Here is a 15,901-nt window from a genome sequence, read left to right as displayed (position 1 = left end):
CCCCAATCCCATTAGCCCTCCCTTGGGCAGAGGATGCTAGCAAATGCACAATGACATTTCCAGGCTTCTTCTGTCTTCCTCAAGGTCTGAAGCTTACTCCAACATCCCTCTATGCAGATAACTTTACTGACAAAAGGCAGAGGATCCTAGATACAGAACTGGAAGGGCTGTCAGGCCAACCCCCTCATTTTATAGAAGAGGAAACTGAGGTCTAGGGAAGTGATATGATGGCATTAAGGCCGAGTTCTCTCTCAATCTAGCCCATCTTCCCTTTCTGTCTGCCCCCTTCCCCAGAGTGCTCTCCTACTATACTATTTTAGCTTAGGTTTCTGACTCAAGAAAGCCCACTGCTTCCTCAGAACAAAAACTGTTAACTGTTACTGAAAGTAACAAGGTCTGGCCAGTGTTAGAAATTGTGGCCCAGAAACCATTCTATATTTCTCTGTTTGTTCTCTACATGTCTCCAATATTGGCTTTTGCTCAACTTTGTGCTGAATCCAATGCTCTACTCAACTGCCCCTCTCTTACTAGGCGCTAAATAGGAGTGGAATATTAAAAGAACTGAAACAATTCCCAACATTACCTATTGAGGCCTCAAGTATCAGGAATACGCTGGGCTGACAGGTTACTTCCCTTCACTTCCATGGCACTGCACTGACCGACCTGATTCTCCTCCTATCCATGTGCTCGATCTGTTCTTCCTGCCCACAGAGCCCAAGCCTTGCCCTTTCTCTTAGAGCTTCCCCTTGTTCACAGCTTTAGCTGAATCCCCCTCTCAAATGCTACTCTTAGGGGGCAGCTAGGTGGCATAGTGGATAAAGCACTGGCCCTTGATTCAGGAGGACCTGAGTTCAAATCCAGCCTCAGATACTTGACACTTACTAGCTGTGTGACCCTGGGCAAGTCACTTAACCCTCACTGCCCTGCAAAAACAAAAAACCAAACAAAAATACTGTGGTTATCAAATGCTACCCTTTCAGGAGGACACAAGTCAAGTTCTGTTTTTCCATTGCTTTACAAGACATTTCCTTTTGAACTAAACACATTCCATTGGAATTCATCATCTCCCCCCACCCACAAACAACAGACTTCTCTTGCTCAATTCTCTCTCATTTCTGTTTGCCCAGCACAAAATAGGCATCTGAGAAATGTTCAATTCAATTCTCCAAACCCTCTGACTCAGAAACGTGGGGTTAGCTTTGACTCTTCTCCACTGTCACCCATACCCAGGCGCCAAAGAGATTTGAAATGTCTCTAACACGCACCCAATCACTAGCCCTGTAGTTGAGGCTCTCATCACCTCCTGCCTGTCTTATGACAAGAGCTTCTTATGGAGCTTCTAGTACTCCCTATACATCATAGACAAGTGTGGCCCTAAGATCCCTTGTAGCTCTGGTACTGAACAATGACTATTATACCCCGATGACTCAGTAGAATTAATCTGCTTCAAAGACTGCTTTCATCACATCACTTCCAAGACTCACCACTAGCTCCCCAATGCCTACTAGACCAAGTACAGAATCCTCATCCTGACATTCAAGGCCCTCTGGAGTCTTTCTCACTATTTCTGTACATGAACAGACTTCTCCATGATCTCAAACGCAATCCTGTAAGCTCATTCCTACTTCCAAGCCCCAACTCATGCTGTTCTCTCTCCTCAAATCAAATCTGATTTAACTTTTAAGGCCAAACTCTGGTGATTGCTTTATGAAGCCTGCCTTAGAACTCCAACTTACCCAGAACTCCCTACTCTAAATTTCGATAGTCACTTTTAATCCGATAATGAGTTATCTATTTTTTGAAATATATATATGAAACACATTATATACACACACATATATACATACATACACATAAGCACAAATACACACATGCATGGCTGCATATACATACATTCATACACATACATATGTACATACACACACACACATACATACATACATACATACATACATACATACATACATACATACATACATACATATATACGTACGAAATTAGTTTTGTGGTCCAACCTTTAACCTGTAGAACAAATGCAGGATACCCCTTCCAGGATCTTGTCCCTTCTCTCATTCTCCAATGCCCAGTTAATTTTCAATCTCTATTTACTAGCTCTTTCCCTACTGCCTACAAATGTTCTTAGGCCTATTCCATTCTTTAAAAACCCTTCATTAGCCATACCCTTGTGTATTCAGCCTATATTTCTCCTCTCTTTCACCTCAAAACTCCAGGAAGGAACTGGCTTCTTTCACTTCACCACCCACTTACTTCTCAACTCTTTGCCATTGGATATTACTTGCTATCCCATCATTTGCTGTGGCTGATACCATTTACAACCCCTCCTTCTTCTTCAATACTTTCTCCTCGCACAGCTCTCTCTTCATTGGCCTCTTATCTGTGCCACCTTCTGATTAGAAGAGCTTGGGAGAATGGATTCCCCACTATACCATCCTATTTAAGTCCTTCCTAGAGATGGGGTTAAGGCATCAGAATTGATCAAATACCCACTGACTAGCCAGAAGGGTTATGGCACAGCGGACAGAACGCCAGGCCTGGAGTCAGGAAGACCTGAGTTCAAATCCAGCCTCAGAAACTTACTAGCTGTGTGACCCTGGGCAAGTCATTTAACTCCGTTGCTTCGGTTTCCTCAACTATGAAATGGCAAACCTTTGGCAAGAAAACCCCAAATCGGGTCATGAAGTGTCGGACATGACTGAAACAACTCAACAAAAAGCCAGAATGGGCTGAGTTCTAGCCTTGGATACCCAACTGACTTAAGATAGGACCCCTTATACCTTCTCCCAACCCTGAGAGGAACCAAGGGGTTTCTAAATGATGGTTTGGTCACTGGGCTGCTCTTTAACTCCTGACTTAGGACTCCTCTTCTTGGGTTAGAGGGATGGCATTGCAAAGTTGAAGCAAGCTTTACTGATCGCTGCCTATATCCCCATCCTCTCCAGCTTCCTCCACGGAATGAACTGAAGCAAAACTCAGGCAGGGGGCTGGGGAGTACAACCACCTACTTCTCTCATTTTCCCCATAAGACTCCAGCCCCTAGTCGTTCATCATCTACCTCTGAAGAGACCTAGAGCCTTGGTTTCTATAGCACTGGTATCTCCCCTCTAATTCTCTTCTCTCTCCCCAACGTTTTTTTGTTATTAAAAAGATAAGGGGGAAAAATAAAAATTAAAAACAAAAAACAAAAAAGGTGGCAGCTGGGTGGCGCAGTGAATTAAGTACTGGTCCTGGATTCAGGAGGACCTGAGTTCAAATATGGCCTCAGACACTTGACACTTACTAGCTGTGTGACCCTGGGCAAGTCACTTAACCCTCACTGCCCTGCCTCCCCCCCCCAAAAAAAAGTTAAAGGTAAAAGAATCTAAACTTCTTTCATGAAGATTAAGACTCCAGTTTAGCTTGAGAATTCTCCCAAGTCCCAAAGAGAACAAGGTGCCCTCCAGTGCACTGGGTAGTAGATCCACTCAAAGGGGAGATATAAACTCCTTACTCCTCCTTTGGCATTCAAAGCCCTTCACAGTGGGCCTCTGGTCTACCTTGCCATGCTCCTCTCCCATCGCTACCCCTTCACACAGAGTGTTTACAGGCTAAGCAGTGATTCCTCAGCAGCAGCCTTCCAGACTGTCTTCTATTCCTAGAATACAGCCTTTCTTCACTTCCCTCTCTTCAAATCCTTCATTTCCTTCAAGATTCAAATCAAGTGCCGCGTCCTATGGGGAGAGTGTTCCTGCTCCCTTGTTGTTCATGCTCTCTCCATTCTCAAATTAGATCCTTTTTGTTTGTTTAAATGAGGAAGCTGAATGGCAGAGTGAATAGAATGCTGGACTTGGAGTCAGGAAAACCCAAATTCAAGTCCTGTCTCAGATACCTACTTGCTGTGTGACCCTAGGCAAGTCATTTCACCTCTGCCTCAGTTTCCTCAGCTATAAAATGGGGCTAATATCAGCACCTACCTTACAGGATTGTTGTGAGGATGAAATGGGATATGTACAAAGTGCTTTACAAACCTTCGAGCTGTATATAAATGGTAGCTACTACTATGGTTGTCACTATTATATACTCCCCCCCCTTCCCAAAATGGAAAGGTAGAAACTTTAGATTTTTGTCTTTGCACCCCCAACTCCTACCCCAGTACCTTGTATATAGTGGTGCTAAATACTTGTTGAATGAATGGACAAATGAACACGTGGCTCTTACGGTCATGGACTCATCGCATCTTAAAAGTTGGAATATATTAATGGTCCGACCACCCAATCTTTTGAGGTAAATCTACTTTGGTTTTAAGCAGCAGGTCTGATGATTTTTTCTGCATTGTTTTAGTGCAACACCCACCCACACACCCACCCACCTGTATGTGAATCTATATTTTGGGTACATACACATATACATATGTGCATATATGTGTGACATGCAAATATGCTATAACCAAAATCTGCATATGTGTATATATCATGTGTATATAACCACATAGGCACAGGTGTTATATACACATACACATGATCTCCTCAATAAGAATACAAACATAAGGAGGACAGGAACCATGTCTGACACTTGATGTTTGTTTCCCACAAGATCTGGTCAACTGTGGTATTGGTGCATGTAGCCTTCCCACAGTCATCTGGCCTGCTCTGCCACCTAGAGAAGGCAGGCTTCTGGCTCTCTCTGAAATGAAGTATTTGAAAAGGGGAGCCCAAGGTCTTAACGTAAACAATCCTGGAACATCAGGAATCTAGGCCACTTCTCACACGTTCTAATGCCTGGTTCTAATCCCAACATGGTCCAAAGTTATTCTAGCAAAAACATAAAATACCATATTCTGACTCATGCACTTTTACAAATACTATTTGTGTCAAATAGAAGTTATTTCACTAACAAAAAATGAGAAAAGATTTTAAGACTGACGAGAAAAATACATTTCTTTCACATTACTAATATTCTAGAAAAAAATTTATCAAATGGTCATGTTGTACACAACATGATATTAGAAACATTTTTTTTTGCAGGGGAGAACATTCTCTCTCTCTCTTTTTTTTTTTTTTTGGTGAGGCAATTGGGGTTAAGTGACTTGCCCAGGGTCACACAGCTAGTAAGTGTTACGTGTCTGAGGCCAGATTTGAACTCAGGTCCTCCTGACTCCAGGGCCAGTGCTCTATCCGCTGTGCCATCTAGCTGCCCCGAACAGTCTCTTATTAAAGTTGGCCACCCTTAGTGAGATTGAACTGACCTTCTTGGAATCATCTTGTTTCAATTCTTGAACAAGGGATTCATTTCCGACTTTATGTTTAACGCTATCTGTTTCCTGGAAAAACAACAAGATAACAAACCTGAATGAGACTCCTGTCTTTAAAAAAGAAAATCTGGTTAAAGTGGGCATGGATCAGAAAACCTGGTATCCTTATTCCTAAAAGCCATGATTTATATGTTAAATTATAGAAGTTTTAAAAACTTGAAAAATGTACACATTGACATGTTTTTTGTTTTCTTCTTACTAATCTTTTACACAAATATGCAATTCAGGAAGTGGAGATATGTGTATCTGTGTGAATAGATATGTGATTGGAATGATAAAAGACCCAAAGCAAAAACCTTAACATTAAAGCTATTTTATACCATTGGGGGGGGGGGCGCAATGAGGGTTAAGTGACTTGCCCAGGGTCACACAGCTAGTAAGTGTCAAGTGTCTGAGCCTGGATTCAAACTCAGGTCCTCCTGAATCCAGGGCTGGTGCTTTATCCACTGTGCCACCTAGCTGCCCCCATTTTATACCATTTTACATTCATAAAACTATGATATTAATGCAACTCCTAACCCTAAAATGGACTTCAAATTATGAGTCACCACATGCAAGTTATATTTGGCATTTGGGAGCAGTCTCCATTCAATACTCTGACTGATCTATGACCTAAGCTCATCAGGGGGGATGACCCCATCATTAGGGCAGATCATTTCCTATTCAACCCATGGGATTCAAAGGCTCGAGTTTTCATAACTTTTCCACAGAGAATCCCAACATGGTCCAAGGATATTCTAAGGAAAAACATGAAATAACACGTTCTATTTAGAATTTAGTCTAAAAGACTTGCAACAGAAGTCTTTATAGAGGTCTTTTAACATTTGTCAGACATGAAATTATACAGATAGCTAGAACAAACATTTATTAAGCACCATGTGCCAGGTGATAGGTGCTGGGACAACAAACATAAGTAAGATGGTCCCTGCCCTCACAGAACTTATGTTCTAATGAGGGAAGACCATTTATTTATATATATTATTATATAATATTATAATATATATTTTGGGATGGGGCAATGAGGGTTAAGTGACTTGCCCAAGGTCACACAGCTAGTAAGTGTCACCACCTAGCTGCCCCCCCAAGACCATTTATAAAGGGGAGCTGGGAAGGGGTTTGGACAAGAGTCCATGGTGTTTCCTGAGATAGGATCCAAGTTGGCCATAAGAAGGTGGAGAAAATGGCCTGAGTGGAGGTAGCATATGGCTTGTAAATGGCTGGGAAATACACTATTGTAGGCATCTGTTAGTTCTTGCTGTTGATATTGCCTTTTCTAATCACACATGTCTTTGAGAATGTCTTATAATACTTCTTCCTCAAGTCATTGTTGATAATATACTGAAGCTACTTCTATTCACAATGCAATTTTCCATTGCTCTTTAGGTGCCTTGTACCTTTGATTCTTTTGAGATTCGTATGTTCAACAAGTCTTCTGCAACAGGGAGCAGTTTAAGGTTATAGAGGGTTACTCTCCCAAATGTAATCTAGGCTGACTGTGTCCTAGCCAATTCCAGGGCTAGCTCATTTTCTTTTTTTTTTTTTTTGGTGAGGCAATTGGGGTTAAGTGACTTGCCCAGGGTCACACAGCTAGTAAGTGTTAAGTGTCTGAGGCCGGATTTGAACTCAGGTCCTCCTGACTCCAGGGCCAGTGCTCTATCCACTGCTCCACCTAGCTGCCCCGCTAGCTCATTTTCTATTCGCATATGTTCAAGATATATGTGGTGTTGGTGGTGAATCGCTTCAGCCACGTCCAACTCCTCATGGCCTTTTTGGGGGTTTTCTTGACAAAGAAATGGTTTGCCATTTCCTTCTCCAAAGATACTGATACAAGAAATGGATAGGGTGCCCAATGTCACTATCTGTGCAGCATTCCTTCTTCATAAATAAATGAACACCCACCCAAAAAACTCAAAACGAAACAAAACAAGAATAAATAAATGAAAATGAATGAATGAATGAACTCAAATAAGGGTTTTCCTAGGTTGCCTGCTGGCCCAGTCTACTCAAGCCAGCAGCATGATCAACAGTGGCACAGAAATCCCTTCCCTTCTCTCAATGTCCCTCCCTTCCTATAGCTAAGGACGTTATATTAGTCAACACAGACAATTAGTACCTCATTTCATTCCACTCTCAAAGTTAAGGAACCAACCCAGTCTGAGCCAGGTTTTAGCAGGGAAGTATCCTTAGTAGAGAACTTTTTTTTGTTGGTAATTCAATTTTATGTTCAGTTCCAAATTCTCTCCTTACTTCCCCTCCCTAACCCATTGAGAAAGCATGAAATACAAAACTCATTACAAATATTAAGTCACATAAAACAAATGTCCACATTAGTCATATTGTAGGGGGGAAAACAAGAAAAAGAAAAAATGCTTTTATCTATGATCTGAGCCCATCAGTCCTCTATCTGCAGGCAGATAGCATGTTTCATCAAGAGTCCTTCGGAATTGTGGTTGGTCATTGTATTCATCAGTTGGTGAGTTTTTTCACAGTTGATTATCTTTACAATATTGATATTACCATGTAAACTGTTCTGCTGCTTCTGCTCACTTCATTTTGCATCAGTTCCTAAGTCTCTTCAGGTTTTTTCTGAAACTATTTCCTTCATCATTTCTAATAGCACAATAGTATTCCATCACATTCATATACTATAACTTGTTTAGTCATTCCCCAAATGATGTGCATTCCCTCAGTTTCCAATTTTTTGGCCACCATAAAAAGAAGTGCTATAAATATTTTTGTACATATGGATCTTTTCCCTTTTTCAATGATCTCTTTCAAGTGTAGTTCTAGTAGTAGTCTTTTGGGGTCAAAGGGTATACATAGTTTAAAAGCTTTTTGGGAATAGTTCAAATTGCTCTCTACTTCACAGGTCCACCAATAGTGCAATAGTGTACCTATTTTCCGATATGCTCCCTAACACTTACCATTTTCCTTTTCTGTCATGTTAGCTAATCTGATAGGTGTGAGGTGGTACCTGGGAGCTATTTTAATTTTTATTTCTCTAATGATTAGTGATTTGGAGTATTTTTTCACATGACTACCGGTAGCTTTGATTTATTCCTCTGAAAACTGCACTTAATAAATTGAGGAACAACTCTTATTCTTATAAATTTGGCTCAGTTTCCTATATATTTGAGAAATAAAACCTTTACCAGAGAAATGTGATGCAAAGATTTTCCCCCAGTTTCCTGCTTTTAATTTTAGCTACATTAGTTTTGTTTGTGCAAAAACTTTTAAATTGTATGTAATAAAAATTATCTATCTTACTTCCCATGAACCTCTCTATCTCTTGTTTGGTCATGAACCTATAGATCTGATAGATTATTTCTTCTATGGTCCCTTAATTTGCTTATGAGATCACCCTTTTTCCCATTTTGAGGGTGCCTAGGTATATAATATGAGACATTGATCTATACCTAGTTTCTTTCTGACAGACTACTTTCCAGTTTTACCAGGAGTTTTTTGGCAAATAGTGAGTTCTTGCCTGACTAACATCTACTAGTGAGGCAAAATCGTTCCTCAAAATACTTTAATTTCATCTTCATTAGTTGTACACTTACCCTTTTCATTCTAGATAAAAAAATCAACTTATTAATTAATCAACAAATAAAATTAATAAATTAATGGTTTATCTATTTTATTGGTTTTTTTCCATAAAACCAGCTCCTAGTTTTATTTTATTAAATTTTCAATTCTATTAATATCTCCTTTGATTTTCAGGATTTCTATTTTATTGTTTAATTGGGGATTTTAAAATGTGCTCCTTTTCTAGTTTTTGTAGTTGCTTGCCCACTTCACTGATCTGTTCTCTTTCTTTTATTGATATAAGAATTTACAGATATAAATTTTCCACATAAATTTCCATATAAATGCTTTGGATGCATCCCACGAATGTTGATTATTTCAGTGATTTGTTCTTTGATTCAGTCTGTCAGATCAGGTTACACTTTCCAATTAAGTTTTAATCTATGCTTCAAAAGTCTTTTGTTGAATGTATTTTTTATTCCATTATGGTCAGAAAAAGATACATTTAATATATCTGCTTTTCTGCATTTGTTTGTGAAAGTTTTTATGCCCTAATACATGGTCAATTTTTGTGATGGTACCATGCGCAACTGAAAAAAAGGTTTATTCCTTTTGATTCACATTTAATATTCTCCAGAGATCTATCATATCTAACTTACCTAAAATTCTTTTCATCTCTTTAACATCTTTCTTTTTTTAAGGGATGTCTTAGGTTTTTTTCAGACTTAATTAACTTTTTAAAAAATTATGTGTATATATATATATACACATATATATCTTTATATTTATACATATATATATATATTTAACTTCCTTCATATGAATTTTATGCTTAGATATATCTAGGTCTAAGAGTAATAAACTGAGGTCCTGCTTGAGTAGAGTTTTACTGTGTATATCCTCCTGTAACTCTAACTTTTCCTTCAAGAATTTGGATGCTATGCCATTTTATATATATATATATATATATATATATATATATAAAAATTCATTGTGTATGGTACCTTTTAGCAAAATGTAGTTTCCTTGATTATCTCTTTCTGAGCAATACGATGATCCAAGACAGTTCCAAAATACTCATGATGGAAAATGCTCTCCACATCCAGAGAAAGAACTATGGAGTCTGAATGCAGATCAAAGCCAACTATTTTCACTTTTTTCTTTCTTGGGGTTTTCCCCTTTTGTTCTGATTCTTCTTTCACAACATGACTAATGTGGAAATATGCTTAACATATTGTACTGTATAACCTAGATCAGACTGCTGTCTCAGGGAGGGGGGAAGGAAGGGATGAAGTGAGAAAAATGTGGAACTCAAAATCTTACAAAAATGAATGTTGGAAACATTCTTTACATGTCATTGGAAAAAATAAAACAAAATCCTAATTTTCAAAAGGTTATACATATTTATTTTATATACCCATATAACCGGGGTTATGTAAAAATTTCTCAGGCAAAAAGGGGTCCCAAGTGGAAAAAGTTTAAGAAGCCCTCATCTAGAGAAAGCAGAAAGGAAAGATGGAAGCCTGGACCAACACTGCACAAAATCTGGAGAAGCATATTTCAGAAAGTGCAACTTCTGAGCAGAACCAGGTGAGCATTGTACACAGTATCAACAACACAGTGTGATAATCAACCCTGATAGACTTAATTCTTCTCAGCAATACAATGATTCAAGACAATGCCAAAAGACTCATGATGGAAAATGTTCTCCACATTCAGAAAAAGAACTATGGAGTCTGAATGCAGACTGAAGCAGACTATTTTCACTTTTGTTGTTGCTTTTTTGTTATTGTTCTTGTTTATTCTTTCTTGCGTTTTTTTCCTTTTGTTCTGATCAACGAAATATGTTTAACATGATAGCAATGTATAACCTATATCAAATTGTTTGCTGGCCTTGGGAGGGGGAAAGAAGGGAGGGTGGGAGAAAAATTTGGAACTCAAAAAATATCTTTACATGTAATTGAGAAAAATTAAAATAAAAAAAAAAAGAAAGTGCAACTTACCTTCAAGGTTGGAAAGCCAATCTTTGTTGGAGACCTGTTGATAAAACAAAAGCAAAAAGATGTAAGGGAGCAGGGAAAAAAAACCTTATATATTTAATAAGGTTCCTACACAGACTCTACTCCAAAACTCAAAATGAATTTTCAACATATTATATGTGACCCAACATTCTAGTTGGCTGAGATTCTTTTTAGATCCTGGTTTTCACACACTGTTAATTCTCCCTCCCAGCCTGGTGTATGGATAAAAGTATGCCAGCTAAGCCTTTATCTTAGGTCACTGATAAAAACATTATACAAAACAGCGCCAAGCAGATTGCTAGAGGCAGTTCACTAGAGACCTCCTTTAAAACAGCCATTTACCCCTTAACAACTAGGTAAAGTAAATCACCACCCATTCTGGGCCTTAATGGAGAGGAATTAGAGAATTACAATGACTGAAAGATGAGTTTCTCCCAAATGACCCTGGCTGGTCCTATTATCACCGGCCTATGGGTCATCACTATGCCTATGTGACAGTAAGAGAGTTACATAGGGCTCTCAAGTTTAATCTTGGGAGGTAATTAGCAATTATCATCCTTATCTTTCAGATGAAGAAACTGAGGTTCAAAGTTATAAATAACTTATATATTTATAAATAACTTTATAAATACCTGCTTTAGTACCAACACAAGGTTGGCCTACAGCTGACATTTTTTTTTAGCTTTAGCAATTCATCTACTAAGGCCTGAGTTCACAACCTTTGTCATATTATGGACCCCTTTGGCAATCTGCGGAAATCTATGGACCTCGACTCTGAATGAGGCTTTTAAAATCATAAAATAAAATGTGTAGGATTACAAAAGGAATCAATTACAGCAAAATACAGTTATCAAGATATGCTTAAAAAAAAAACCGATTTCATCAACCCTAGGTCGAGTACCCTTTACTAAGATGGAGAAATTCTCTGTTAAGGAATATCCACACAGAAGAAATCGTAATCATTTAGGACAACTTCCGAAAATCAAGAAACTTTTCTTTGCAGTAACTATGTGGTTTCCCGGAGGAGATTATCAGCTTCAGTATATATTTCTTATCATAGATCTCAAACCGTCTCTCCTCCACACATATCAAGCGAAAACAAGAGTGCAGGAGCAGCTAGGTGGTGCAGTGGATAGAGCACCGGCCCTAGAGTCAGGAGTACCCGAGTTCAAATCGGGCCTCAGACACAACACTTACTAGCTGTGTGACCCTGGGCAAGTCACTTAACCCTCATTGCCCTGCAAAATAAATAAATAAATAAAAATAATGATTGTGAGAGAATAAGTCATTTAAAATTAATTTGAAAGAAAGAAAGAAAGAAAGAAAGAAAGAAAGAAAGAAAGAAAGAAAGAAAGAAAGAAAGAAAGAAAGAAAGAAAGAAAGGAAGAAAGAAAGAAAATTCTAGGAAGTGAACACAACCTCAAGTCACTCCATAAAAACGAAAAGATTCCTGCCGATGGAACACTAAGATTCCATGGCATAGGCTTCAGAGTTATAAGGAACCTCTGAGATTGGATAATCCAGTCCTCTAGTTTTACAGAGAGGGAAGCCCTGAGAAGGGAAATAACTGGTCCAAAGACACAATAAGGAAGTAGGAGAGTTAGGAGTCTAAGCTACATACCCAATCCATGTCCCTCCCCGCCACAGGAAGAGACAAGAATACCAGCAATAATATTCAGGTAACAAAAATGGGAAGAGAAGCAACATTCAAATATCTCTCACTCCCATAGGAGGGGACTGGTAAGAAGAGAAGGCAGAAGGGTATAAACTGCTGGCAGATGCAGAAGGTTCACAAGAGTATGTGCAACAGGAGAGGACCACCCCCCCCCATCTTACCAAAAAGAGTGTGTGAGATTTAACCCCATCTCATAGAAGTTCATGTATTTTGACGATTTCTGAGAGGACAGAAGACCATCCCTCAGACCTTTGTGGGCTGATGTAGGCCAGTCACTGCCCTAGAAGCTAGTAGTTCTCAGCTAGCCCTTAAGAAGCAACATCCACACAAAGCTGGCTGTGACACCTTAATGTGGTCACTGCTTCTCAACTACTTATGCTGTTGTGCACAGCTGTGATCTCCGCAGTATGGGGAGCGGAAGTTCCCTCTACCAATGTAGATGAGGTAGCTTTTCTACAACTTAAGAGCCTTCGAGAGGTGGGTGTTTAGGATACTGAGAGGATCCGCCCAGGGTAGTCCAGCCAGGAGGTGTCAGAGGTCTGATTTGAACCCTGACTGAGAGGCTCATCCTTTTTTTTTTTGCAGGGCAATGAGGGTCAAGTGACTTGCCCAGGGCCACAAAGCTAGTAAGTGTCAAGTGTCTGAGGTCAGATTTGAACTCAGGTCCTCCTGAATCCAGAGCTGGTGCTTTATCCACTGTGCCACCTAGCTGCCCCCAGGCTCATCTTTAATAAACCATGTATATATCTAAGGTAAACAGATGGCCTTGCTCCCTGAGGAATCCATTGCAGGGCCTCAGGAGCTCTCTGGCAGCTGGTGCTCAGCTTGGAGCCTGGGCTGTCTTTTCTGAAAAGTAGCATCAGCTTGAGAAAGGCCCACTTCGAACTTGTACGGCTCTGCTCTGTTTGCAGCCAACGCTAAGCCTCATGCTCAGACTTGACACCTACAATAATATTGGGGCAATCATACTTGAAAATACACAAGAGTGTGTTTTTCTTGCCCTCCGATTAAAGAATCATTTAGTAAGTACTTACTAATACACAGAACAAAATGCTAGGTGAAGATCTGAAAATGAATCAGAGGAGACCTGGGTCCTCATGGAATTAGGAATTCCTTAGGAATTTATGTTTCACTAGACCATTAAAGGGCAAAGAAATAACAGCACTGAAAAGCATTTCTAGGAGGGTCCCGGCAGGAGGTTCCTAGGCCCTGGAGCACCCACCCCCTTCCTTGGCTTAGGCCAGGCTTGAGTTCAGTTTCCTTGAGGAAGAGGCCATGGAATGGGCTCGAGGACTCTTCCCCCATGTCAGGCTCCCCCCTCCATGTGTGGCCCAGGAAGTTCCCAGATGAGATATGCTCAACAATCTCTTTTAAGCCTGGCCAGAGCATTCTTCAAACTTTTTCTTCAACGTGGATACTGTCTTATCCCAACCTCCCATCTAGTGTTAACTTTGCTGACTATGTTCCAGGTTGGCTTCTAAGATGCAAAGTAAGTTCAGGGAAACGTCCAACTGGGCATTTGAACACTGGCTCCATGTCATCATGGCTTTCAAACTATAAACCACAAATTTTCTTTAAAATGGTATTTTGTATAAAGAGGGCGTAATTAAGTTCTTCTTTGATCTGTGAAAATAACATTAGCTTCTAGTCAAAAGTGGGGGGAAGGGGGCAGCTAGGTGGCACAGTGGATAGAGCACTGGCCCTGGATTCAGGAGGACCTGAGTTCAAAGCCGGCCTCAGACACTTTACACTTACTAGCTGTGTGACCCTAGGCAAGTCACTTAACCCCAATTGCCTCACCAAAAAAAAAAAGGGGGGGGAGGGGCAGCCAGGTGGCTCAGTAGATAAAGCACCCGCCCTGGATTCAGGAGGACCTGAAATCCAACCTCAGACACTTGATACTTACTAGCTGTGTGACCTTGGGCAAGTCACTTAACCCTCATTGCCCTGACCCCCCCGACCCCCCAAAAAAAGTGTCGGGGGAGAGACAGAATTTGCAAAGGTAACCAAAGGAATTTGTGAGTGCCAAGAGGGGCAAAGGAAATCCCAACTTAATGGGACTGGTCCTAGGTAGATACTCTTTTGGTAAGTTAGCAGTCTTTTTAGAAACGATGGCTTACATAATTGTCTGTTCCTGAAGTCAAAGCATTTGACGGATTGCAAGAAGATCAAACAAATTAAGATTCAATACCTTTGAACTCCTCTGTTGGCAAAACTCAAGCAATATAGCCCTGAACAGCACTGCCAGGGAAAAGAGTGTTCCACTTAAACACACACACTTCCTTAGAAGTATCCAAACCTTTTCTATTTTAACTAATTTTAATTGAATCCATCTAAAATGTATTACACAGATCCCTGCCTTATTAAGGCAGGGTATAACAGTACAATTTAACCTTTTCTCAGTGACACATGGTCATTAAATTAAACCATTACATTAAATTAAAACATCAATTATTCTCAACCGGCGCCTTCGGCAGTTACTGAGCTCTGAGGCGTTCTTAGATTTTATACCCAAAAGTCCTAGACCATTACGCTTTGAGTTTGTCTCCTCTTTTGTTTTTGGATTATCAGTTGTCCCTTCTTACTGTTATAAATGGTGCCTCTGAAAGATGACAGATTCTAATTTATTGCTTCCAATCTTTTCTGGGATGGAAAACCAAATAACTAAAATAAGGTTAGGACTGTGCCTGAGGGCACAGTACCTGGCACATGGAAGGGACTATATAAATGCTTATCCCTTCCCTCCCCTTCTTTTTAAAGGACCATGTGACTTCCATTTTGGTTGCTCAGAGGCCTTTTTCCTTATTGCCCAACTCTTGGATTTGTACTGAATAAGTGGACAAGTCACTTCTTGCCGTGTTTTTTCAACTTCAAGATGGAGAAAATGCAATCATGGGGTTTGGAGCTAGAAAAAATCTTAAAGCTCATCTAATTTAACTGTTTCTCCCACCCCCATTACTGATTTAATACTTTTTTAAAAGACCCAGAAAGGTATAGTGACCTGCCCACAGTCACAGAAGTACTAAATAGAGCTGGGATTTGGTCCCAACTCTTCAGATTCCAAACCAGTAGTCCTTCCTCTTGAGAAGAGGCATAATAGAAGAGCTTGGAATCCAGAAAGGTGAATCACTTAGCCCCTCAGAGCCTCTGTTTTTGCAGCTATTACCCACCACTCGCCTCACAGAATTGCTAATATCTAGAAATCATTTCCTAACCCTTCAAGCACTCTAGCAGAACTGGTTCAGACTGTTAGGGTGCATAAGTGCAACTCTCACCCAGAACAGAAAAGAAAGGGCCCTGTTGGTGTCAAATGACCTGGCTTCTAGCCTTGGTTCTCCTATTATTTAAGACAAGTTCTTGCAAGTTTCCTAT

The 15,901-nt window shown here is 40.0% G+C and overlaps 1 protein-coding gene across 2 annotated transcripts in view; it reads right to left on the bottom strand.

Annotated features, from left to right (window-relative positions):
- The window catches only part of WDR44 (WD repeat domain 44), an 86,507-nt gene that overhangs the window by 46,455 nt on the left and 24,151 nt on the right, over positions 1–15,901 (bottom strand). The window contains exons 2-3 of one of the 2 annotated variants that reach the window (XM_043974342.1): positions 10,837–10,870; positions 5,243–5,317 (exon numbers count right to left, since the gene is read on the bottom strand). In XM_043974342.1, the coding sequence (XP_043830277.1) occupies positions 5,243–5,317; positions 10,837–10,870 (109 nt within the window). The remainder of the gene's footprint in view (positions 1–5,242; positions 5,318–10,836; positions 10,871–15,901) is intronic. The other variant, XM_043974343.1, reaches the window with a different exon arrangement.

Source organism: Dromiciops gliroides, chromosome X (assembly GCF_019393635.1).
Source record: "Dromiciops gliroides isolate mDroGli1 chromosome X, mDroGli1.pri, whole genome shotgun sequence".
In the NCBI taxonomy this organism is placed as follows: Eukaryota; Metazoa; Chordata; class Mammalia; order Microbiotheria; family Microbiotheriidae; genus Dromiciops; species Dromiciops gliroides.
The sequence above is the reverse complement of the archived record's forward strand: the minus strand, read 5'-3'. Positions and strand labels throughout refer to the sequence as shown.